Source organism: Diadema antillarum, unplaced genomic scaffold, assembly GCF_040938485.1.
Source record: "Diadema antillarum isolate AM-2024a unplaced genomic scaffold, OU_Dant_1.0 seq00000961_RagTag, whole genome shotgun sequence".
Lineage (NCBI taxonomy): Eukaryota > Metazoa > Echinodermata > Echinoidea > Diadematoida > Diadematidae > Diadema > Diadema antillarum.
Genome location: NW_027271808.1, coordinates 315,615 through 343,509, shown reverse-complemented (window position 1 = coordinate 343,509; position 27,895 = coordinate 315,615). Strand labels below are relative to the sequence as shown.

Here is a 27,895-nt window from a genome sequence, read left to right as displayed (position 1 = left end):
AATGTGTGCAAAATGCCCTCACGCTGTCTATATTGGTGAGACCAGCACCAAATTCCGGATGCGCTTTAATAATCATAAATCGTCCATCCTGAAAAATCGGAACGACCTCCCCGTTGCCAAACACTTCAACCTCCCCGGCCACTCACTGACGGATGTCAGAGTGTGCATTTTCGGAGGAGGTTACACATCAGCAGAGGAAAGAAAACTCGCCGAGTTACGAGTAATCGTAAAGAGTAAGAGCTTTCAAGGTGAAGGGTTGAACAGAGATTTATCCATTTTAAATGGTTACTCATTCTTCCGTTAAAGAGAAGAATATGTCATGTCGAGGATTATAAGATATTTAATTGATAACTGTTTCACTACCACTGGCGTTTAGAGAAATTAGTGGGTTATTCTGTCTGACATGTCTGAGATTATGATGAATTAAAGCGAATATTATGATTTCTTGTCTCCATCTTAATAATCAATTTACTCTTACTTTGTATTATTTTCTATAGATGGATTCACACTGTCATCCTAATACTCATTTGTATGATACAATCAATTTCACACTTGTATGTTCAAATCTGTTTAGATTTCAGTGAGACACTGAACTGTTTCTTAACAGGAATTATTATATCGACTTCTTCCTACCGATGATTATTGTATTCTGAGTCATTTAATTGTTTGAGCGCTATTCAACCTATTTTTGTAACTTATGATTACATGTGTCGATATCACATGAAACAATTTAATTGCTGGAGCGCTCTTTAACTTATTTTTGTAACCTATGGTACGTTGATGAGTACATAGTATGTCGATATCATAACTTGTGTTAATACAAAGTAATTGAACACCATTGTTACGTAATAAGCTTGTCAATGTCCTCCTCCTTATGCGTGGGGTGCCTTGACTACATTGCGTCTACATGGCAACATCATTGTAAAGGGTACGCACTCTCATAGCAACCAATTCTGTGTATATGAGTGCGCGCTCTTAATGTTCAATTTATGTTTTGACATTAGCCGGGTTCACACGTACAAATTAGCGGGATGACGATCGCGATGCTCATCCCGAGTTTTTTTGCGAGCGTCCACACGTACCAAATTAGCGGGATAGCGATCGCGATCGGTATCCCGCTAATTTGGCGAGCGTCCACACGTACCGAATTATCCCGCTAATTGCCGATAGAGATAACAGCAAAGCCTGCAAACTGGGTCACACAGCGCCCTTCTCTATCACTACCTGTGCGCACTTACTTTTGTCCATTGTCTTTTACGCGTCAGTGGTGTGGTTCGCGCGCTGTTGTTGTTGTGTTCCAAAGGGGTGAAGGACCTCTTCGCAGAGGCCTCGCTGTTGTCATGTGCGCATTGCATGATGGGATGTAAAAACTCGAGATTGTAATCCCGACCGTTCACACGTACCAGCGTGGGGCCAATTATCCCGCTAATTGACGAACCAGCGCAAGATTTCTTGGGATTAGCATCGCGATGCTTATCCCGCTAATTTTCGGGTTTTTTCTGTCCACACGTGCAAAAAACTCGGGATGACGATCGCGATGCAAATCTCGAGATTTGTATCCCGCTAATTGGTGTACGTGTGAACCCGGCTAATGACATTCCGCGTCGAGACTCCTGAAGAAGGTGGATGGAAGCCACCGAAAATTTGAGTTCCTCAATAAACTCTATATTGGCGAAATATTGCATTACCGGTTTATTCTTCGTTATATATATATATATATTCGTTATATATATAAATATATATATATATATATATATATAAGTAACAAAGCTGCAACAAAGTTCATGCTGTATTCACCAACGGTTTATTTCTTCACACAAATTTTCGAGCGTATATATATATATAGAGAGAGAGAGAGAGAGAGAGAGAGAGGGAGATCGGGTTTTTTTTTGGGGGGGGGAGGGGGAGGGGAGGCATACTGAAACTGAAATGAATCATATTATACTTTCGTTTATGTTTATGGTGTTTACATGAAAGATATCATATATTTTTTAACAACTTTCGCATTTCATAAATCATTATTGAAATTAGTATTCTGCACTCTTTTGGACATACATGTATCTCTGTTGCTTTTCCCTAGTTTATTTTATACAAACCGAATTGATAACAGTTATTTATATTTTATTGATGCAATATCGAATTGTTCTTGTTTTGTATGAGCCTGTGTTATCTTGATTATGTAATTTTATATGCATAAATACCGTATTTGTATATTCTTTATTTTTGTAAGATCATTTGTAATTCAGCCTCTGGCTGCGATCAATGATTTCCTGAATAAAGATGCCATTAATGAAAAAATGATAATAATAAAAAAAAAATACGACGGTATACCCTTCGTATTGATAACTTTAAAAAAAAAGTGAATCAATCCAAATACAATTTCAGGGTATATGAATCTGTACCCACATCTTACAGAAAACCTCATTCAATTTGCTTCAGTGGTCAAAGAGAACTGAGGAGTTTCGTAGAGCATGTCAGGAATCCCTTCCCTCCAAGTTCTGCTCCATTGTGTTCACACAATATAATGGAGTTCCACGGCATCCAAGTGGAAGAATGAGACCCATAATATCAGTGGCGGATCTACAGGGGGGGTTTAGGGGGTTTAAACCCCCCTCTTGGGCTGCCAAGTAAAAAAAAAAAAGAACATACAAACAAACAACAACTAATTAGTCAATTATTTGAAGACCAAAATCAACAATAAAGGCACTTTTCTTGCGTAAAAGCTGTCAATTTTAAAACTGAATATGCAAAATTTTCGCCCCTAACGGGGCGAAAATTATAATACACTATCAATATACATTATCATATCTTTATACACTAATATTTACTTTATGAGTAAATTTAGTGTATAGATGGTAGCCTCGCGTCCTCGAGTGTGCCCCGTGGAACATACCTTTAGTAAAGCCTACTTTTTTTCTTTTCTTCTATGCTTTCTTGTAATACAAGAATAATTTTTATTGCTCAAACAATGCGATTACGTTTTAGCTTTTAATGGATACATTTCAGACGAATGGCAAAGTGAGAGTGGCTCGCTCGCTCTGTCCATACTTATAATAGAATGAATAGTTTGCATAATTTATGATCATAGTCCTTCGCAGGGATTTTTTTTAACTGTGTTTAGTTCCCTAGGAATTTGATTTAAATGCCCTAGAAACGCGACTTTTATACTCTGTTTTTACAAAAAGTCCCTATGCGTGGGACATGGGAAGAGGTATATCCCCCTCCCACACCCTCCCCCGCTCTGTCGCTTCGCTCTCGCCGCGGATCTCACACCGTCTCATGAAATAATGTTATACCCCCGTATAATCATAGTCATTTGCAAATGATTCTATCCACTTTTTAATTTCCTAGAAATTTGCTTTTAAATGCTCTATAAACGCGACTTTTGTACTCCCCCTCCCCCCGCTCGGTCGCTTCGCTCCCTCGCCGAGGATCTCAAACCATCACGTTAATGTGCCCATCCCCGTCGAAATTTTGCCCCCCCCCCCCCAAACCAGACATGTTCCACCGCGCTTGGGGCGCGGGTGGGGCTGCACCAACCCCCCCTCCCCCCCCCCCCCCCCCAAAAAAAAAAAATATATATATATATAATATATACATTGTATATATGTTTGGCAAAAAAAGAGAGAGAGAGAAAATAGAGCATAGCATAGAGCAAGTAATTAATATGCTTAAAATTGCAAGCTGGCAATCCTAAAAATTGAAAATCTCCCTACTGTGGGAGGGGGGATACCCCCCTCCCACACCCTCCCCCCCCCCCTCGCTTTGCTCTCACTCACTTTGCAATACCCAGCTCAACCCTTAAACCCCCTCCTTGGAAAAAAGCTAGATCCGCCCCTGAATATGCTTTACAACGGTCCACATTTCTCTGTGACCACTTAGCCAAATAAAATGTGATTTTCTGCAAAATATAAATAGCTATAATGTAGGGTCATATTTCAAGACTCTGGCCTAGCGTTTAGACAGTTCTATCACATTGAAAGTTATCAATGCGAAAATCCGAATGTGTGTGTGTGTGTGTGTGTGTTTTTTTTTTTTTGGGGGGGGTGGGGCATACTGTATAGAGATCTACATCTCTAATTATTGTTATAACCTTGTTTGTTTTGACAGGAGTGCACTGTAGGCCTACGTGGATTGAGTGAATCGGCAGAAATATTTGTATAGGACCACAGTGACATTTAGAGCACAATCACTGAAGTTTGAGGAGAACCGGACAATACGCGCAATATTAATTTTATCGGTGTTTGAAGTTTCTGTTCCGCGATTGCTACTACATCGTTCGTGGTGTCGCTGAGGACAGCTATATAAATAAAAGAGAATTCAACTTATTTTAATTTTTCATAGCATATATCTACAAAACTCCGAACACTTGTTCGACTTATACATCTTATAATGTGTATCATCAGGCCTATAGGGCCTACTTTAGTATAGAATGGCCTACACTTACGAATAAAATGTTTGGAATTCTCTTTGCATTTTCTTTGTATCATTTGTAATACATGAACACGAACTGTAGTCCTCTCATAACTTTTAAAGAATCTAGGCCTTTGTCCAATTTTCCTCAAACTTCACTAATTCTGTTGTGGCATTCATATTCACTCAATATGTCTACACACAACTTTTGGGCTATTTGTCCCCTTTAGTATGATTATGTCATTACAAGTCGCAGGAACGTGTCGTAAAAAGTGGAAAGTTCTTTCGGCATTTTTCTTCCTTTTCTTTTCTTTTCTTTTTTGCCCTACATGTGACATCACGAATGATTTTAAAGTCTTAACCAGTGATAACTACACGCAGAGTTCATGACTACTAGTTCATGACGTCATGTGTGGACAACAATATAAAGAAAATATAAAGGGAATTCCACGACATAATTTTTTTTTCATGAAAATTACACATTCCATCAACTTGATACTGACATATGTTAAGAGTAGCAAATATTCCCCCGCTTCCTGAAAGCGGTTAGTCAAGTGCTCTTTCATTATGCTAGAAAAGTGAATTTTCGTGGAATTCCCTTTATATTTTCTTTATATTGTCCACACACAAAGAGATTTTTCTCCTGGGGAAAAGCTCTTTGTCCACACATGACGTTTTTATATAACCTCTATGGTCTCCTCATCCAGCGGTTCCAACACCAAAACTTAAAAAATTCATAACTTTTGCATCGATTGTCCGTTTCCTCAAACTTTCACTGATGTGTTCTACTAATGTTGGTGCTTTTACTCAATCCACATTTCTCTTTGGGTTTTGGCATCCAATACATATTGTGTAGGCAAGAATTTTCGCGTGCATTTTAATTTCGCGTATTTTGGCGCTCGCGAAATTCGCGAAATTAAAATGCACGCGAACATTCTCGTTTTACCGATAACCAGCTGGCTCCAAGTCACATTATCACTCCCCCACACACAGCAGCGTGCGGTTCGCCGTGGAAAGAAGCAGACGTCTCTTCGTGTGACTGTAAGGCCACTCGCGTGAGAACATGACAGAAAACAGTATTTGGACCATTTCCCCTATATATTGGTGACCTTATTAGATTGTAAGTAGACTTTCTTGGCTATGAAATTTGAGGTAAACATGTAGAACGGGCATGACTTTAGCAAAAGACAAATATTTGACTTTTTGTTGCTTCGCTCAGATCAGCCAGCCCCACGTATCTGAATCTGTGTTTGATGTTTAATTGTTACTTTACTAAGTAGTTTGTACCACTAGTTAAACGTCAATGCTTTCTTTAGAACTAGTGTTGTAGTAACGTTACTTTAGTACTCCAGTAGGAGAGTCCTGTGTTACCGGACACTTCAGTATTTTTCGTTGCTCTGAATCCGATCCTCAGAGGATTAAATTTTGAGCAAAAATAACACAATTTCTTTTCAAAGTCCTGAAAATTATGAATTTTGCAAAATCATGTGAATTTCATTTTCTCTATTTTGAAAATATAATTCAAGTGAACCCTCTACAAATACTAGTGCAGTGTAAAATCGACAACTTTTACCATTCACATCTTAATTAATATTCATGCACCAGAATCACTATTCATACCCACGATTCACTGTACACATTCGTACTGAGCGGACGACAAAGAGAAAAATGGCAAATGAGGCTCAAATTTCGTATAACTATTAATTGTTATACGTCAAATGGTCAAACGTGAACATTTCTAACAATATATTTACACTGTTAAATGTTGTGATATTAAGATTAACTTTGAGGCAACAATAGGTAAATCCTTTGGTTTGCCTTAGAGACAGTCTTTTTGGTATTGTGTGCGCCTACTATATGTGCCAAGATATTGTATTCCGACACACTTTCAATCTCATCATGATCGATTAAAAGTGGAGTAATGTCGTTATCGTTTTTCCTGAAATAAACAATCATTTCTTTTGTTTTCTTGGTGTTCAACATTAATGACATTTACTAAGTCTACATTCCGATACAAAGTTTGCTACTTTTTCTCAATAAATGTTTTCCTTGCTGTCTGTGATCAAACCAGTGATGCAAGTGTCATCTGCAAACTTCAACAACTTTCAGAATCCAGCTGATTCTCACTAGTGAAGAGTGATAACAACATGGAGAGAGTATGCATCCTTGTGGGGTGCCTGTATTTCGACAGCTCATTTGTAATACACTATTTTCCCACCTAATTCTTTGTCAATGCATGGTAGAAAATATTTTGTGCAATGTTGATGCATTTTGATGAAGCAAAATTTGAGATGTTTACTTGAATACAAATCTGCTTTCACATAGTTCTGACTCCAAGGCTTTGTTTCTACTCCTTTGCATGTAGATGTTATTAAAGAAGACATACAGATTGATCTTTAGTTGATGTTTCTTTTCATTTTGTGCATTCAATTTGTTATCAACAGGCAAGGCATACCTCATGATTGGAGCAGTTTGGTATTCATCATAGGGGGAATTTGACACGTAGGAAAGAGTCCTTTTTGACAAGTAGTATTCATCAGCCCCCACCCCTCTCAAGGCCAAGAGAAACCACACCAAACAAGAGGAGAAATGTATCATACCAGCAGCCAGAAAAGAGAATGGACTTTCTCTTCTGCTGAGGAATTGGCAGAGAAACGGAGTGCTGCTAACCGCAGATATAGGGATGAGCATGCAGCAAAAGCACAGGTTTGTATGAGGAGAGGTGAAAGGGTCATGTTAGTGATGTGACTGTTTAGACCCAGTAGTGGAAAAGAAAAAAAAAAAAATATGATAATTATTTGTGACATTTGTGTTTTTGCTGTCCATTGACACTTCTCTGAACATATGGGATAGCATGCAACAGGTATATATTGAAAATTGCTGACTCTGACATATTCCTTGTAACTGATTGAACGTTTGGTCACATGAGTTATGTATGGGTTAGGTTTAACGGTTAACATTCAAACCAAACTTAACAAAAACCATAACAAATTTATTTAACCCATTGTAAGTACGCATTGCTGTAAAATTGTGAAATAGATTCTGGATTCAATATGTCCAGTTGTGATGTTTGCCACTAGTTGGCCAAGGAAGGTCATGGTTGTCTTTAAGTTTTGCTTACATTGTAAAGTAAATCAACAACCACTGGACCTCCTTAAACCATATTGGGATTAGAACTGCAGTGCAACATGCTGACAGGCTGTTGAGTAAATGTAATGGTAAAGTACCTAATGGTATGATTACAGGAACTGTTGGGATGTGACTTTTAAATGTACATATATTTGTTTTATCAATGCTTTGCAATCTTATTATGAATATAAATTTACATTCTTTGAATGTGTGTGCGTGTGTATTTTAGTTTGTTTTTTTGAAGTAAACTCACACTTTTAGTCTTCAGACTTTTTGATGATTAAGACTAATAAAACCAAACTGAATGATTGAATGAACTGTCACAGGATGTGTCACAATATCTAAAAATATCAAGCATCTGAGCATTTTGTGACATAAACCTGTGATGTTTCAATGTTATACACCACCCCAAAGAGCAAACTGGTATCTTGCTTTTCTTTATCACTTTTTGGTTGCAAGTTCTTGGATCATTGTTTTGAATGGCATTTAGCACTTTAAGTAAAAGACAATGATGATAGGCATTGAAAAGTGAAACCTTGATTGAATATTATGTGTTCTGCTTGGTGCCTTGCAGGTCTATGAAACTTTGAATTGTTGATTTACTTAGTTTTTTTCCCCCCAATAAATTTGAATGATAACTTGACAGAGTAACAATATTAGATTACAAGTTTTCCACAATAATGACATTCTATCTTGTATCTTGTCTCAGGGTAAAGACCCTTCAACTTTCTTTTTGAGTGAGTCAGAGGAGAGAACTCTCTGCGAGTCATATGAGTTCTGTCTGAGAGATTTCTGCAAGAAGTTCCAGCCACCAATGCCCCCCGCTGTTTTGGTAAGTCCATTGGTTTCTGTTTGAAGAACAAATCACATTTAGATTAAATCACCTTTTTCAACACACCCTATGAACCCTGAGTTTTTTAACTTACACTGTGCTGATTGTAGTACTAAATGCATCATGTTTGCAATCTAAGATATTCTACCAGACAGTGAAAATACCAAATGAATATAAACACAATTCCTTTTCTGTGTAATGACAATTTGAAGTGCTGGTCCACCATCGAAAAAAAAAAAACCCAAACAAACAAAAAACAAAACAAAACAAAACAAAATCTGAAGCATTTGTGGATCAAACTGTAGTCTCATTCCTTAGCTGTTGCTGAACTTTTATGTAGTAGATATCGAAATGAAATGAATTCCACAAGGTGGTATACTCAACCTTTCTTCCCTAGCAAACTTGATGTTTCAAAGCCTCAGTACTGTTTTGGCTTTATTTGTTGAAAGAAACTGGTTAGCTTTTGCATGAATTTGTAAAATGCCTTGTCATTTCTCGCTCATGTGGGCTGTAAATATGACTGTATTGCTAGTGAATGATGTTTGTTCATTTGAATGTCAAATTCAGGTATTGAAGTGATGACGATTGCATGATTATCTCCAGGGGGTACTGTTTTTGATAACACATTTTCCACCATGTGCTGCTCAAATTTCTTTGCAACAGAGTAACTGCAAAGGAAAAAATAAGTTTTGTTTTGAATTGACTTAATCTGTTATAGAATAGAGTTTCTGATATGTGAATTTGTGCACATATGTGAATACATTTAAATATTAAAACAATGAGATAAGAATAAAGCAACAATAAGATAAATGGCATAAGTTACAATACCATGTATAGTTTGTACAAGTGCACAATCAGGGCCCATTTATACCAAGTTTGTTTTACAATGCTACTTTTTTTTTCTCATGTTTGTATTGAGAGGTTTGTGGCATTATCTTTACCAAGCACCTGCTGCTGTATCAACCATAATAGAGAATACTGCTCGCATGTAGGTACTTCAGTAATGCCACTACATTTATGTCTTACGTGGTATCAGCATATATCAAACATGAGTAATAGTACAATGTACAAGTGAATAAGGTAATTTAGGATATTAGCAGCTGATTATTTATACATTTTTCTTTTTAATGTGGGGGTGGGTGTTCCCAGGATGAAAGATTACTTATTTAGGCCTTAGTTTCTGATTTTCATGGTGTTGGGATTGAATGAAATTCAAACTGTGTATGTATCCCTTTAAAATGCAAATACTCTTACAGATTACAAGGACATATAACCTGCAGATCGAAGGGCTATGTTGTGAATCTTTCACGGGGGAGGTGATTTATCAAATACGGTTCAAACATGTATTAGACCACTTGTGACTCACACCTTGATATTCTATCTGTAGGTTGTAAGTTATACTGGTAGATAGATACGTGGATGGTTACAAAGTGCTACTCTGAGACACAAAGTGTTTAACTTATTCGTGCCCACTGAGAATGAAGCCAAGGGCTAGAGTGCTTGCACTATACCACTGAGATTCAGCAAGCAACTTTATCTGTCTTGTGTTGGCAGCTAGTTGGTGCATTGAAGTGGATGAAAATTGACCTAAAGTTGTAATTCCCCATTCAGAAGGTTGTAGACACACTACAGCCAGAGTGGAAAGTGTTCAGGCACAAACAATTCATGATTCTCAATATTTACTGCCCATTGTTCTTTCCACTCCTAGTTTTTGTTTCATTGTAATTGAAATGTACCAATACCTTGAATAGTATGCTTGCTATATTTGTAGAATATACTTCAGACATGCCCTCTCAAAAAATATTAGATTTTTTGTCACTCCAATTTTTATTTATTGGAGTTTAGATGTAAATTTTAAGAGTATAAAAAAACACAAACGACTTGAAACAGACTGGTTGATCACCCAATATTTTCAATCAAATGATCGCGCTATTGATATTTTGTCCAAACACATCTTGAACGATAGTGATAATCAATGTGTGCGCCTGATCAGCTAACCAATCGGCATGGAATCTCGATATTATTCGTAAAAACATACGTGTATATCTAGAACACATACATATTAGTACCGGCACTTACTGAGCAGAACTGAAATGCGCAGAGCACAACTGCCAAATTGTTACAGATATGTGATCTGATTTATCAGTATGTATACTTTCAGGGGCAATCACAGGTGAATTATGGCTGTTTTGTGTATTCTAGTTGTACAAAAAATTGATTTCCAGGGTATTGGTACACTTTAAAGGTCCTGCAACTACTTGTGCCAGTACAGTGTACTAAAATCACATTCACTGGCACCATTTTTGTGTCCTATCAATGACCATTTCTGCTACATACAGTACCAATAAAGATAAAATCAGATTAGGCCTTTAATAGAAATTCCTATTGTTGAGGCAATCTGAACCATATTTCAAAATCTTACCAGGAGAGTAGGCATTTCCTTGAGAGAGTGTATGGTAACACAGCAACAGTCTTGTCAGATAAGAACTAAAACTTGACAGTCCTATTAGTGTTAGCTAGTGTCCATGAACATGGTGTTATAACCAACAAAGGCTTCCAAAAGAACTGGTATGTTAGATGTTATCAGTACTTTGCTTTACCTGGCATTTTCATTCCTTTCCGTGCATCTTGTGTGTTCACAGCCATACCAGCTATCGCCGACACCTGGTCCCTGGCATAAAAAATTTGGGGGGATAATTTCACACAAAATGTGCATAATTTCCTCATTTAAAATGATCTTTAATCAATATGATGTAGATTCATAAACACTGGCTGTTTCCATCCATTCATTCATTTTTGAAATATCTGACCTTTTGACATGTTGTATCCAGGGAACGTCATGCACTTACTTCAAGAGGTTCTACGTCAACAATACTGTCATGGATTACCATCCCAAGTACATCATGTGAGTATGTTCTGCTCTATAATAGGCAGGGCTTGTTGCCCAGAGATGGCAGTTACAGCTTGCTGGAGATTTAGGTACTCAGATGTCAATGTATTTGGTATCACTGAGGATATGCTGTGTACAACTTTGATGCCTATTGTTTTGATGTATGATGTAATGTGTGGTTAGGAACATTGTTTTCTGAAAGAAAGTGCAGAGCCATAAATAGTGTAAATCATATGCAATGTTGAAAAGTTTAAATCCTTTGCAATAAAATTAATATAACCATGCATGCTATATTGTGTGGTTGTTTTGTTATGTTAAAGGGCTTAAATCCCAAATAAACAGAATCTAATGAATTTTTATAGTCACTAAGGTATTATTTTTTTTTAATCAAATCTAAAATCTTCATTTCTGACAAAACTTATCAAACACCCTGTAAGATTTTGGAAACTGTTCAAAGTTGTATTGCAGAGTTTCACTCTTGATTCACAGTGTATAGAATTGAAAAACACTGAATTGAGGCAACATCTTTATAAACCTTTTGCATTTCCAAACATATATATACATTTTTCAATGGGGTATGTGATGACACTATTGAAGATATTTAAAATTTGCTACTGAATAACACCTTAAAAAAAAAAATATTTTCATTGGCCGTCAGGTTGACCTGCGCGTACTTGGCCTGTAAGGTTGAGGAATTTAATGTGTCGATATCACAGTTCTGTGGTAACCTTCGACCCGAGGAGCAGGAAAGGATGGCAGAGCTCATTCTGAATCACGAACTCCTCATCATGCAGCACCTCAACTACCACCTGACTGTCCATAACCCCTTCAGGCCTCTAGAGGGCCTCTTCATTGATGTCAAGGTGGGTCACCAACTTAGGTGTGCAGTTCTCAGTGGTATCAGCCCCTACTTCATTTGTATGGTGTAATGTGCAAATTAATACTGATTGCTGACCATTTCTAGTCACCTGGAGGAGCAGCAAGCAGTCAGTATCATTCGCTTATTGCTACAGTACCATTGCAAGTTGGTTCGATCGTTAGCATGTTTGCCTTACAATTTTGAGGTCCTTGGAATTCAAACCCCACGCTTTCCTCTGTTCGGAAACAACAGCTTTGGCCCGTATGATACTAAGTGCAGGTTCAATGTGTGAAAAAGTTACAACTGGTGAAAGAAATATCCAGTTTGCTTCCAGCAAAAGGGCACAATGAAAACCCTGAGGTCTGTTTTGCAAACTCCATTTGAGAAATGGTTAGTTATAATGACCCCTTGAAGTTCAAGTAGGTCATAATGGTCTGGATTAAATTTCAGATACCTGTCAGCACTCTTGTGAAAAGCACTTTCTTTACCCATTCTGTAAAGAAGATGCCTGACATCATCAAGGGGGATAAAGTGTACCAGGGTATACACAAGGACAAGCTCATGTATTATTTAAGGTGTCGCCAGTGTAGGTGAAAATCATGCTGCACACATCCAAAGTGAGATTCCAATCCATTTTTATACCCCCGCCACACGTAGTGTGAAGGGGGTACATAGGAATCACTGTGATGTTGGTCGAGCGGTCGGTCGGTCGGTCTGTTGCAAAATCTTGCGTTGCGAACTCCTCCTACAGTTTTGAAGCAATTTAAATGAAACTTAGGGTATTGAGGTATAGATGTGCAAGACATGTTTTTTGTGTTTGTTGGACAATGCATTGCCATGGTAACCATAATTTTACCAAAACCTTGTGGATTGAATAACTTCCATAGTATTTGAGCAATCAATTTCAAAATTGGTATCTATGATGATCTATAGGTGTAGTTATGCAAGATACTCTTTGTGTTTGTACTTGACAAAGCGTTGCCATGGTAACCGCTTGTTTTCTTCAAAATCTTGTGGAATGAACAACTTCCACAGTTTTGAAGCAATCTAAATCAAATTTGGGAGGCATTATGGCCTTGAGGCATAGATGTGCAACACATAATTTTTGTGTTTGTCGGACAAAGCGTTGCTATGGTAACCATAATTTTACCAAAACCTTATGGATTGAATAACTTCCACATCATTCAAGCAATTAAAGTCAAAGTTAGTATGTATGATGATCGGGAAGTGTAGTTATGCAAGACACCAATGTGTTAATATAAGAAAAATGTGTTGCCATGGTAACCACTCATTTTTGTATCAAATTGACTCATTTAATCTATGAAGGTGAAATTTGGTGTGTATGATGCTCTTGAAGTGTAGTTTTGCAAAATGTCCTTTGTATTTGTATCGGACAATGCATTGCCATGGTAACCGCTTTTTTTTTTTAATCCTGTGGAGTGAACTTCTTCCAGTTTTCAAACAATTGAAATCAAACTTGGTAGGCATTATGGCCCTGAGGTATAGATGTGGAACACATAATTTTTGTGTTTGTCACACAAACCATTGCCATGGTTACCACAATTTTACCAAAACCTTGCAGATCGAATAACTTTTCCATCATTCAAGCAATTAAAATCAAATTTAGTATGTATCATGATCTAGAAGTGTAGTTTTGCAAGACACAATGTGTTAGTTTAAGGAAAATGTGTTGCCATGGTAACCATTCATTTTTGTATCAAAATAAACCATCCAAGCTATGAAGGTCAAATTTGGTTAGTATGATTGTCTTTAAGTGTAGTTATGCAAAATGTCCCTTGTGTTTGTATCAGACAATGCATTGCCATGGTAACCACACTTTTTACCCAAACCTTGTGGAACTCAGTGTAAACTCTGTAATTGTACAGTAAACTAAAATTATTCTGTTTCCAATTCGACAAGTGCACAAACTTGGTATTAATGTCACTGCCCTCATGACATCACATACTATAAAGCGACACTAGGGCGGGGGTATTAATCACCTTCAGTGATAATTCTAGTTAAGTTTATTTTTGCTAAAAGTAAAATAAAGTGAAGTAAACAAAATGATAGAAGTTTCATTGAATTTTGATATAGGGCAGAATTTTTATTAAAATGATGTAGTGATGTCAAGCTCAATGTAAGCATAAAAATTACATTATGTGGTAATGTCATGATGGCATATGTGACCTGCTACAACAAAATGATCCTAAAGTCGGGCGAGGTCAATTATTTGAAAATTGCATGGCATAATTTCCTCATCTTTCTGCTTTAAATTGATATATAACACATCTTATAAAAATAATCGGCTGCGGAGATATCGATGTTTAAAAGAGAGCATGTCGAGACGTCTGGGAAATTACTGTTTCGAGAAAAGCACCCTAAAAGTTTTCCTTGCAACGCAATCGCGATCAAGGGACACGCAAGTCAGTTTTCACCTCCGGACAATAGAAGGCAAGCCCTAGCAACTCCCGAAATGCTCATTCAAGCACATCGTCGGCGGTCTCCTCACCGACCAATCAGTGACCAGGATGCCAGGAGAAACGGCTGGGCATAGCGCACCCCGCCTGCACGCAATAGTCGACTGGGCAGTGTGTGAGCTTCACGCTTCGGTTAGCGGCAAGAAGCAAACTGACCAATGAGATCACTCTGGTCGTTGTTAGGGGCGGAGCCTATCTGTGGCGCTCAATCCAAATTTTGGAACCAGTTTCTGCTTCGTTGAAACGCCAAAAAACATGGCCCAGAAAAACGCTATTTCTTGGTCTTTCCTTTCACCATTTTGCTTCAAAATTTCGGCAGATGATAGAAGATATGTCAGACTACAATAATATGTCAAAATCAGAAAATCGTAAGTTTTGACCAATTTTGATGCTCTGACTTCAAACTCGATTTTCACGGCTTCGACCGTGCACGACTTTAGGACCATTTTGTTGTAGCGGGTCACATATTTTTCAACAATAGAGACAAATTTAATGCATGTTTTCTTTGAAATCTTTGCAAATGGTGAGACACGATAGCAGGTATCCTCAGACTGGTGTGCTACAGCATCTCTGGGTAGAGCAGATGAACCTCCTGGTGTGCTTTAATCCGTATCACTTTGTACCCTTAATTGCAGACAAGATTTCCAGCTCTGAGGAATCCAGAGCTGCTGCGGAAGAATGCAGACGAGTTCCTGTCCAGGTCACAGAGTACAGATTCCTGCCTCCTGTGTTCCCCGTCACAGGTACGCAGTCTTGGCAGCAAAAAACCAAAGAGGTGTATTTGACTTCTTACCTGGAGATTTCGTTTAGGCAGTGTTTTTATCTTTCTCTTTGGTGCTCCCGATAACTTTAAAAAGGGAGTTATAAAATACCTTTGAAATCTTTAAAAATATATATCAAACACATCATAAGATTTTGATTTCATTTTTTTTAATGAGTTCAGAGACCCCATTTTGAATTCATACACAAATATTATCTCCTAATTAAAGGTATTGTATATTGACAGCTTAACTGACATAGGGTAGGGTTGTCTGTCTTGAGATAAGGGGTGAGAGCTTACCTGAGATAGGGGGTTCATTTAACAGTGTTCCTTATTTAGGAGGATCTCAAAGGCAGAAAACACAGAAGAAATTTTGGCTGTGCAGATAAAAGGGTGCTTTCAAAGGGAGGGAACAAGCATATGATACCCTAAATAATAATGCGGAGGGGGTCGGGTGTGACAAGCCTGCAAAACATGAGAGTTTTTATTCTATATCAGCTCCTGCTGTGGCCCATAAATGTACTGTTAGCCTGTGTTTTTAGTCACAGCTAGTTGTGTATCACAAAACATCACCAATGGGTATTTATTTTTATGATATTCTGAGGATCAGTGTGAATCATATCTGCGTCATTTGTTGTTTGAAGTACCTGTACAAGTAGTAATCCGTATTGTGAGGCAAGAGAAACCAAAGTTTTTCAATGAGTAGTGTAAAATTTTGGTGTATCCCCAGTAGCTCCAGTTGTAGAATTTGCACATCATGAAGTCTACCTTGGCATGTTGGTGCAGCTGTGTGCATTTTCCATTTATTCATGCCTGGCCAGTCTCTCTAGCTATGGATATGGGTCAAACTTACGAGATTAACCCTTGAACCAAGTCCTTGCTTGAACTGGTCATTCAAAGGTGTGCTAAAAGATGCAATGACCAAATTCGATAGACAAACAATTACGTCTATGTTTAATAACTTCGTTTGTTTTCTCATATTACTGTGGTTATTAATCCATCTTGATGTTTTGTATTAGACGCTTCATTTGACATACAGTAATTTATGTGTTTTTGTTTTTTTTTTGCGTTTCTCTACATGTGTCCTAATCCCTTTTCCGCTATGAGACACCATTGTCATTTGCCATTCATTTTTATGTTTCTAATTTTGCATGGTGCTTTACCTATTATTATTCATATCTATTGCTTTCCATATAATAGACATTCGTCCTATACAGTACTCTCTGCATAATCGGGTATGCTCGGGCAGAGCGTTTCTTACCCGATTAAGCGGAGTACCCGATTAACAGAAGAACACGTCTCATTCACAATTGACACACACAATGTGTATTTACATGCATTGTATACTGCACCAAACACCTACGCTGTATGCTTAACGCCCATGCTTGCACGGCACATTATAGATACCTTGCACTTGCTCAGTCACGAGCAATATAATTTACAGTCTTTTTTTATGAACAAATACTAGTATGTCTTCAGAACACTTTGTCGTTTGACTATAGACTCCTCGCTTTTTGAACACGCAGACGTTTTCCCAAATGAACACATCTCTTTGCGTGTATAAGTCGCGTAGAACGTCGGGTTACTTTTCGAGAAGTGACTGGGGATAAGCAAAATTATATGGAGCTGGCCAGATGGTACATGGCCTGATTTTCGTTGCAAGCTTCTCGTATTGTGAATGTTGTTACGGAGCAAGGCAGGAGCACAAGTGTGTTCAACTCCTGTCAGTCTATGCAGTTGTGAGTGCCAGCTACATTTGAAGGGGTAGGTGCACTATAGTGCTAAGCCACACAATAGTCATTTTGAGATAATCGTTGTTGAATGTTTGAAAAGTCCATACATTGTACATTATAAAACATGAATGCATGCATTTTTTACCATCTTATTGGTTGAATTCAAATATGATATTTTCACGGAGGTGAGAATGAAGGATAAGGATTATGAAAATGCAACTCAATTTTGACAGAAGTGTGGGTTAGCATTATATTGCACCGACCCCTTCATTTGTAATGTTCGTTTTTGTGTGGCAAGTCGGTATGTGTACAAGTGTTTGCATGTTTAATCACTCCCAAAATGATCGGTCTTCTTTGCAAATTAAGCAGAAATTGTGATAAGCTGTGAAAAATTTGCCATGCATGATTTCTTAAAGTGTTATATCTGCGATAAAATGTGGGTAGAAATTAGATTAGAAGAAAATTTTTTACCCGTTTATGCGCAGAGGCAACCCGATTATCAGGTAATTTTAATGTGCATTGGAACTGACTCTGACAATACTACCCAATTAAACGGAGTACCCGTTTAAGCTATACCTGATTACGCGGAGAGTACTGTACTACAAATAAGTTCCTTCATGTATATCATTTAGTGAACACATACCATCTAAATGATTTGTGATTAAGTTTTTGTTATTGATTTTTTTTAATAAGTTTAATGTTTGTGTATGTTTCTTATAAAGTGAATGCTGTTTTGTTAGTTTTGATATTTTAAGTTGTTTCATATATGTTATTTTAGCAAACTCCATCGATTTTGTATTTGATTGAGAATTTAGAAACGAGGATGTTTCTTTTGGGAAGGCCATACTAATGTAAGGTAGTTTTATGTATGGTTGATAAGGTTTATAACACCAGTAAGGGGTTTGTATGTAAGTTTGTTAAGGGTTGGAACACTGTATGTATAAGCAGTGTACTCAGCAGTAAGAAATTGTGTGTCACAACAGAATGAATAGAACCCAACTGTGTAGGCTTTGGACTAACAATATAGCACTAGGATTAAGAATATAATACAGGGCACAGCATGTATAGCCTATCTCTACTTCCCAAGTGAGTCACTCTTTTATATCAAAGCAGTATATTGTTCACATGTAACATATACTGGTATAGCTATTAATTAACATGTCTGTAGTCACAGTGACCAGATTGATAAGAAAAACAGAGATACAGTGTATATACAGTGTGACTTGGAGAACAGACTCAGTCTTTATTCCCACCTTCTTCAGGTGAGGACCTCAGATCTGCTGAAAAACCCTAGCCACCCCTCCATTGGGTTACGGCTTTTATATCATATATTGGTTATACTGCACTTATACGACTGGATATTGTGAATTTGTTTCCATGCTCGAAGCATCTTGTGTTCAATAAACCTGCCGGTGGACTTCAAATAAGTTATGCTTCATCATTGAACTGCTGTTGTTAACACTCTCCCACGCTACCTCAAAATCATTGAGTGTTACATTGGTGGCAGCGGTGGGATAGTGTTAACAACAGCAGTTCAATGATGAAGCATAACACATTTATTTGAAGTCCACCGGCAGGTTTATTGAACACAAGATTCTTCGAGCATGGAAACAAATTCACAATATCCAGTCAAGTATAAGTGCGGTATAACCCATATATGATGTAAAAGCCGTAACCCAACGAAGGGGGTGGCTAGGTTTTTTTTTTCAGCAGATCTGAGGTCCTCACCTGAAGAAGGTGGGAATCAAGACTGACCCTGTTCTCCAAGTCACACTGTATATACACTGTATCTCTGTTTATACTTATCAATCTGGTTACTGTGACTACAGACATGTTAATTAATAGCTATACCAGTATATGTTCCATGTGAACAATATACTGCTTTGATATAAAAGAGTGACTCACTTGGGAAGTAGAGATAGGCTATACATGCTGTGCCCTGTATTATATCTTTAATCCTAGTGCTATATGATAGTCCAAAACCTACACAGTTGGGTTCTATTCATTCTGTTGTAACACACAGTTTCTTACTGCTGAGTACACTGCTTATACATACAGTGTTCCAACCCTTAACAAACTTACATACAAACCCCTTACTGGTGTTATAAACCTTATCAACCATACATAAAACTACCTTACACTACTATTGAGTAAAAGTTAGTTTGGTGTGGTGTGGTGATAACCACCATCTACCTGGCATGATGAATCAATTTCAATATGAAATGTTTATCCAATGATGCATGAATATTGCTGTGCACATATAATGTACTCTACCAGCTTTGTGACGAAGTGATGCTCTACCTCATCTAAAAAATCTGGACATCTGATAGGTTTGCAATTGAATCTTGTGCTGTCTGTTTCTAAGAATGAATTGTACATGCCTAGGCCAGAAGGCAACTTTAATGTTGGCTGCAATCCGTACAAGTTCACAAGTGCAATATCTGTCTGGTTGAGTAGATATCACACTTTAAGTTTTGATTTCCAAATGGTTGCTTTCCAAGGTACATGCTAGATAGTGTATGCACGCCCACCTTCTCAGGTTATAAGCCCTTCACATTAATGTTACAGAAAACACTCGGTAAATAAGTGAATTAATTTAAAAATAAAGTACCTTTGTTTTACTAGAGCACTTTTAAACAGAAATAGTGACCGCTTAATGCCTTTTTGCTCAAGTTATAACAGCTTTGATTAACTTGCAGGGGTTATACAATAGTGCCATGAACCAACATACAAGCACCTGGGATTGTAGCATTTCTTTGAGATACCCAAGAGTCCACTTACTTGGCCATGTCTATACTAGCAGTCAACATATATTTTTACACTTTGCTCTTATAGCTCAATTGCCCATTCACTGTGTTTGTGTAATTAAATGCATCTCTTTCACAGATTGCTCTGGCTGCCCTGATATCCAGCGCTTCAGAGCAAGGTCTGAACATTGATAAGTAAGTCTGATGTATTGTCCTCATGTGCTGTAATATCACCTATGGCATTATCCTCCATGCACATTTAGCTGCTATCAGTTTGTTTTGCTATGTTCTGATACATAGAAAGACGCCATCTTGACTTTTGATCAATCTTTTTTTTTATATTCCTCTACTACAAAGTGTCGCCAGAGGCGTTATGTTTTTGGGTTGTCCGTCAATCTGTCAGTCTGTCCTTACATCCATCCGTAATCAATTTTGTGGACAGCGTAACTTAAGCGCCATTTGAGGTATCTAAATAAAACTAGGCATACGTATGTATGAATGAACCAAGCTGTGCCTGTCAACCTTTGAATGCACATGCTCAAGGTCAAAGGTCATCGGTCTTGGTCAAATACTAAAATTTCACCATTTCACCCCATATACCTATAACTTCAAGGTGTTTTCACCAGGTAAGGGTTCACTGGACAAAGTTTCAGGCCATGGAGTCAAATGTTAAGGGTCAAAGGTCTAGTGAAAATGCTAAAATTTCACTTATTTCTCCATACAAGAGAAATTGTTCTCATGTCTTCATGAAACTTAGTACATGTACATACTGTTCTGCCTGCCAGTGATTCTCTTGGGAGGATGTTAGGTCATGAGATCAAAGGTCAGGGGTAAAAAAAAATCAGATCAACCCGTTGGGGCGCGCCACTGATGCTAGAGCACACATTTACCATAGACACCTGCCCAAAAATAAACTCGGGTTAGTCTTCAAAGGGTGGAAGTGCAAGAAGTATACTATTTGATGTTGAAATTACACTATTTTCTCTGTACAGAGATGTACCTTGGAAATTACTTTCGTAATGTATGTACTTATTAAATATGAGTATACTGGACAATTATTATGTGAGGAAAGATAAGGTCCATTCAGTCAAAGGTCAAGAGAAAATGCTGAAAATTCTCTGTTTTTGTCTATATTTTGAAAATGGCTGAAAATATTGTCATGATTATTGGTGTATACAGAGAGTGAGTATTTGCCAATCATATAAAACCATTGTCTCACATTGGCAAGATTTTCTTTAGAGCTATTAATAGACTCATGAAATGGCGGAGGCACACCAGTAGTTAGAGTGACATTTCTAGTTAATTATAATGTCAACTCAATAGCCAGTTTTATTAACACTTTTGCTGTTTGTTTTACAATAGAACACCATCAGCTACTGTGTTCAGAGCATGAATTTACAGTACTTTGATGCACCTCACGATTTGAATGCTAATAGTGCTTCATCGCTAACCCGTTCCATCGATCCTGAATTCTGAAATGCCCATAGACGTAATATGCTGGTTACCAGGTTCCCATACGGTATGGGTTAGGATGTCAAATGCTGCTGAAGAGTAGATAAGGACCATCTAGACTCTAAATTCTAGTAATGGTAACTGAGAAATGTCGATTTCACATATTTTGTTGTGCCATAGCTGTTCAGAGTAGCTTTGGAACTTCATCATCAAATTTGACCCTGCACCACAAAATCAACAAGAAACTTTAGTTAAGGGCAGATACTGAAAGAGCAAATTTTAAGCTTTAAAAATGATGTGTAATTCAATTGAAGTGCACTCTCCTAACCAGTCTAAATGTTCAAATGGAAAGAAAGCACACACTTAGGAAAAGTGTATATTGTGAAAAGAGACTCTGAAGAATAGCAGGGTCTATTCAGGGCCCACCTCCCTGGTCTATTCAAGCACTTAATTCTTCCAAGCTGTGCTCTGTCCACTGAATGAGACAAAAAACAGGATGTCTCTGTAGCAACAACAATAGAGAGCTTATCAGATTAGGCAGACATTGAGTATACTCTATTAACACATTGTACCCATGACTAATACCAACTTTCAAAGCAGTGGCATCATCCTTTCAAAAGTTATCAGAGTTTAAAAGGAAGCATGTGTATAAAAAGGTTTTTAAGATGTGAAAAGGGAAATGTAAGATATACCTAATCACAGTATTCCACAAAAGTATTCAAGAAAAACTGCTGAAAACACAATTTCCCCTTTGTTTTATGTTCCTAAACTTTGGAATAATGTAGAAGAAGACTTAATTGTCCTCTCAGAAAATATGAAAAACTCAAGATTGACTAAGTTGACCTGTTTCACCTATTTTGAGTCCTTATTTAAAAATCAAGGTTTGTGACTTTTTGTTGGTTTTGTGATGCTTGGTCACTAATGTTTGAGTGTCTCGATTCTGAAAGTTGCATGACCTTTACAAAATAAGAATTGGTGTTTGTGTATGATGAACACTCAAAATTGACATGTTGTTTACTGGTGTTACCTGGCAACTGAATTCACAAAAGAGGCCAAAACTTATTTTGGAGCTTTAACAATAGGCAGATTGTTATTGATCACTTATTTGTTTGGCATTCTTCTGACTGCTATCTTGATTGACAGGTGCTAGTATCAATTTACACTGTTGCACCTGTCATTGAAATGCTAGTTATGCACACCTGCATGATAAAAGCTGCAGAACACCATCTGCATGTTAAAAGCTGCAGAAAAGTGTGTGTAAACCATGTTAAAAGCCATAGAGAAGAAGTAAGTTTTCATTTAACAGAAGCTCCAGTGAATGCAATGTGTTCAGAAAAGTTTCATGACCTTAACAAGATAAGGAATTTGGTAATTATCTTGCAAACTCTCAAGAGCAGCTGTTGAAAGAGTATTGTTTTTTTTTTTCTGTGACAGTTGGCTGTCAAATAGGGAAAAATCAAAATATTGTTTTACTTGACAAGAGGCAACATGAAATCAAACATTCACCTCTTATTTGTTTGGCATTCCACTGGCTTTTGTTTTGATTGGCAGGTGTTGTTGACATTAGTTGCTGAAAAGAAGAGTATGCGCAGACCATGTTAAAAGCTATAGAGATATGTTGTGTCATATGACATAAAGTTCAGTGGCTTTTCACGAGAAGGTCACCAGAATTTAGATGCCTGATTGGTAACCCCTGAGATTCTGAAAAGTTGCATGACCTTTACAAACATGGAATCAGTTAGATTTTATGCATCTGGGCTGCCAACTCTCACGCATTGAGTGTGAGACTCACACATTTTGGTCCTTTCTCACTCTAAAACTTTATTTCATTTGCATGCATTTCTATTGATCTCACTCATTTTGACTCCTAAATTATAGCATTGGCCTATGGGAGTCTCACTCTCAACTAGTTTCCAGTGTTGGCAGCCCTGTGTCTGCCTTGAGTGTAGATGGAGGCTCTATTTTTTTGCTTGTTCATCAGTCCATCCATCTACTGTATGAGCTGAAATTTTCGCGTACAGATATTTTCGCGAATTGCTACTTGGAGAACATTTTCGCTTGTTGTTAATTTCGGGGTTGCGAGGGTCTAATTGTACTTCGTTCTTTGCACGTTGTTATTTTCGCAGTTCAAAGGCGATTCGTGAAATTCACAAAAATCTTTTAAAAATTGAGCTCATACAGTATCTGTTATTCCGTCTTTCCGTCTTTTGCTTAAAAGTAACCATAAAAACCGTTTGAGGTATAACATCCAAATAAAACTTGGCATATGTGAGTTTGAGTGGAGAAAGCTGTGTCTATCAACTTTTCTGCTGCACATGCCCATTCCAGCAAGGTCAGATGCTTAAAATCTCACTATTTTCCCCATATCCATGCAATGCTGGAAGATATTTTCATGAAAGTTAATGCATGCATGCATTACCAGATAAAGATCCTCTAGAGAAAGTTTTTGGCCATGGGGTCAAAGGCCAAAGGTCAAGTGAAAATTTTGAAACTTTTGCTTTTTCTCTATTCCTTGGAAATGGCTGAAGGTATCTTCATGAAACTTATATGCATATACCGCTAGAAAAAGATTTGGGCCATAGAATCAGAGGTCAGGTGAAAATCTAATAGAATGGTCCTTTTTCCCATATCTTGGAAATAGCTCAAAGTATTGTTAAAGTTGGATGTCACCAGTTCATACCAGTTGTGATTATTCCAAGAAAGTTGTTGGCCATGGGGTCAAAGGGGAAGGGTCAAAGGTTAAGTTAAAATTCTGGATGACAGAGGCACACAATATTTCTAATTTCTTTTTTTTTTTCCAAAGAGAATTTTAATTTACATCTGAAGAACATTCATTTAGAAATGACAGTCATAATATACCTGATGCATGATAATTATGAAGTACGCAAGATGACTAACAGCTTCAAACAATCTACTGTAAATAATATGAATTTGATTCCAGCTGATAGGGGATGCATAGCCTTTGGTTTTTTGCTGACATGTATTAATCTATCTTTTTTGCTTGCTTTAAAAATTGATAAAACTTCTCGTCGTACAGTTGAACCTCTCTTATCCGGCCTCCCTTTATCCGGATCTCTCTATTATATGGACGCAATCTCGCCGTGATTTTTTTTTTCTATAATTACGGGAGGAAAGGGGGATTCCCAACTCAATCTAACTATGGCGACCTACAGTCGACTTTGCCGAGCCGTGATGATCGAATTTTGAAGCGTAGTTTCGTCGACTCGTACTGTTTATTTTCAAGATCTACTTGATACATTTCTTAATAATTATACAGGTAAATCATCCCAAGAATTTATAAAAGAAAATGATTTCATTCTTGCAAACACGAACCTCTATTTTGGGGTCTGTTACTAAGTGTAACAATGAAAAGGTTGCAGTATACACATTACTACATGTGGTACTACAATGGGCTACATCAGTACATGTGTATGTATATGTACATGTATAAAGCATTGAGTCTCCCGTATCCGGCCAAATCCCTTATCCGGATGAGCCCCGGTCCCGACTTGTCCGGATACGAGAGGTTCAACTGTATGTCAGATGGAGAGCCGTTGGTTGGGCGAACAAGGGTACTGTTGATACTGCAAATTTCAGTAATGTAACACTAAATCCTAAAATTCATGCTGAGTAAGTTGTTATCTGCCAAGTTCCTTCAGAGTGAACACAGGGCTGAGATTATAATGTTTCTCGCTTGTGTTTGCAAAGAGAATGGATGTTGTATGATTTTTTTTTTCGCAATGTTCCTTGAATGAAAAGGAGATGATTGATTCTACCGTATGTCCCCCCCAAAAATTATAACATTACCCTCCGCAACAATAACTTTAAAAATAGTGAATCAATCCAAATACAATGTCAGGGTATGAAACTATAACTCATTGCCCACATCTCACAGAACACCCCATTCAATTTGCTTCAGTGGTCAAAGAGAAATATTTGTAGAGCATGTCAGGAATATCTCCTCCAAGTTCTTCCTATTGTGTTTACACATTAACATGCAGTTCCAAGAGCATCCAAGTGCTAAACTTGGAAGAATCAGGCTCAAGACATGCTTTACAACAATCCACATTTCTCTGTGACCGCTTAACCAAATTGAATGGGGTTTTCTGCAAAATAGAGCTAAGATGTTGAATTTTAAGACCCTGGAGTAGCATTTAGACTGCTTAACAAAATTGGACGTTATCAATGCGAAAATTTGATTGTAATTTGTTTTTTTTTGACATACTGTATTTCTGTTGATTTAAAGGTACGTCACAGAGTTGCTGCTTGCTGGCCGTGACAGTGCTGAAGACCTCCCAGATATCATCAGTGCAATCAAGAGTAAGTGTTTTTGCGCAAAATTCCTTGTCCAGGAAAAATTAAAAAGAACCAAACAAACATTCAAAGACTCGCATACAGTAGACTCCCGGTGCATGGTTATAACAAAGTCCCAGGGACCAGCAATTTTCTTTCGCTATATCAAAACCATGTTATAACCGAATGAATTAACAGTAAAAAACATTGAGCGAATAATGTTGTAGCCAGAATTTTTACTTTGTTGTAACCGTGTTAGTTATAACGGGAATGCCATGTAATTATAAGTGGAATAGATTGGACAGAAGATAATTCACACTGTTAACCTGGAAATACAGTTATTTGTAATTTTTTGCATGCTGGTGGACTGGCACAAAAAATAGAAATAAAATGAGTGCATGCTTCAGGGATATATTGAAATATTAACAGGAATAATCTCATCTGAAATTTTAAGCAATAGGAGTGCGCTGAAATTGTTGTGGAGCAAAAGTTTCTTCCGTATATCTTGACATGTTTGGTGCTTACCTCTCCAATTAGTATGAATCAATTCCTCTTTTTTTGTTAAATCACAGATTACACGGACATACATCCTGTTTTTATAGATTTTGTGAAGTCAGTATTCATTTTGAAGCAGAATAGACTCATTTTCATTGATATTGTGCCGTGATTCTAAACAGGAAGCTCCCCATTAAAGATTGAAAGAAGCATGGAAAAAGTATACTCATGTAGGTGTCTATGGGAAATGCATGCTATAGCAAAATCAGCTCATCCCATTGAGTTTTCTCAAGCAATGAGTCGGGGAAACATGCTGGTCCTAACATTAGTCTTCTTTCAAGATTACCGGGTTATACAGTTACCCATTAATCTGGGTTATTTGATTGTTGTTGTTTTTTCCATGAGTATCTGTCAAATCTGAAATTCCCCTCCATACCACCAAATATGTGATTCAGCTGTTATTGTATGTCCTCTGCTGTATGCTACAAGTAATATTATATATGATAAATTTAGAATATCTTAAAGTTTCATAGGCAAAGTGCTTAGCTGTGTAACATGGGAATTGTAAGGGCTGTGCATTAGAAATGCTTTAACTCAAAAGTACTTCAAGCATTAAATCTGACCAGCTTTGTGTTGTACATTGGGGTCATTTTCTTTCCTTCTCTTGCTGTGCAATATGTTTATTTGGAGAAATATGCATTTATGTAAATCGAACTGGAAAACATAGTGAGCTCTTTATTTTTTAAGGTGAGGATGAAACAATGGTGAAAACAATGTACAGGCTTTACTAGAAATGGGTGAACCTGTTTGTCAAATGTTTATGATATACATAGTGTTTGATGTGACCAAGTTTTATGACTGTACACACTCTCCCTCTTCAGCCGTCAGACAGATGGTGAGAAACATGCCGAAGTTGAACAGAGAGGTTGCTAAGCAACTAGAGAGGAAACTTGATAAATGTCGCAATGAGGAGCTAAATCCAGAGAGTGAAGTGTAAGTGGTTGCAGTTTCACATTTTTTTTGTGTGTGTGTGTGTGATTTTGTGGGTTTGTTTCTCCAATAACATCAATATCAGGAACATCTGCAGGATTTGTGTCTTGAATTTTGGCATAAATAATTTATCATAAATTCAGCACTCTAATTAATTCCTTTGTCTTTGTCACTGTTTGGAATGCTACCATTTGTTTATTACCTCATTACATCACTACTAGATATCAGCAGTAATGCAGTTACATCAGTAGCAATAACAACAAAAAGTAACCATGATAATATTGAATTTTGTGTCTTAAACATATTTCATTGAATCTTGTAGATTAAAGGGTGTGTACAGTTCTGGTTTAGGTGAGGATTTAGCTTTTAATGTTTTGCGAGATATTCAGACACCACAAAGAGCATGCAATTCTAACGGGTTTCAAAAGTTTATTTGATGAAAATCGGTTTTGAAATGGCTTAGATATCCAAAAACAAGGTGAAACAGAGAGATCCTAATAAAGTTGTGGCCTGTCGCCTTTTATCATTATCGCTATTTTGGATATCGCAGCCATTTGAAAACCAATTTTCATCAAATAAATGTTGAATCCTTCTTAAAATTACATGCTCTTTCATATTTCATAAGAGGTTTCTCATTATCTCACTTAAGAATGTTCAAAACAAGAACCCCCACCTCAACCAGTACTGTACAGTCCCTTAAAGGATAGATGGTAGAGCTCGTGCTGGATCTTAGTGTAATCTACCATGGGAAATAAAAAAAGAAAAGAAAACATACCAACAATGTGTTATTCATTGTTTATTGAAATTGTGACTTCCAGCAATGAA

General features: G+C 37.3%; 1 protein-coding gene across 1 annotated transcript in view; it reads left to right on the top strand.

Annotated features, from left to right (window-relative positions):
• Window positions 1-5,420: 5,420 nt before the first annotated feature.
• The window catches only part of LOC139741892 (cyclin-H-like), a 37,839-nt gene continuing 15,364 nt past the window's right edge, over window positions 5,421-27,895 (top strand). The window contains exons 1-9 of the mRNA XM_071652466.1: window positions 5,421-5,533; window positions 6,858-7,119; window positions 8,252-8,374; window positions 11,206-11,279; window positions 11,923-12,127; window positions 15,236-15,343; window positions 19,980-20,035; window positions 25,539-25,612; window positions 26,962-27,073. Of these exons, the coding sequence (XP_071508567.1) occupies window positions 7,003-7,119; window positions 8,252-8,374; window positions 11,206-11,279; window positions 11,923-12,127; window positions 15,236-15,343; window positions 19,980-20,035; window positions 25,539-25,612; window positions 26,962-27,073 (869 nt within the window). The 5' untranslated portion in view covers window positions 5,421-5,533; window positions 6,858-7,002. The remainder of the gene's footprint in view (window positions 5,534-6,857; window positions 7,120-8,251; window positions 8,375-11,205; window positions 11,280-11,922; window positions 12,128-15,235; window positions 15,344-19,979; window positions 20,036-25,538; window positions 25,613-26,961; window positions 27,074-27,895) is intronic.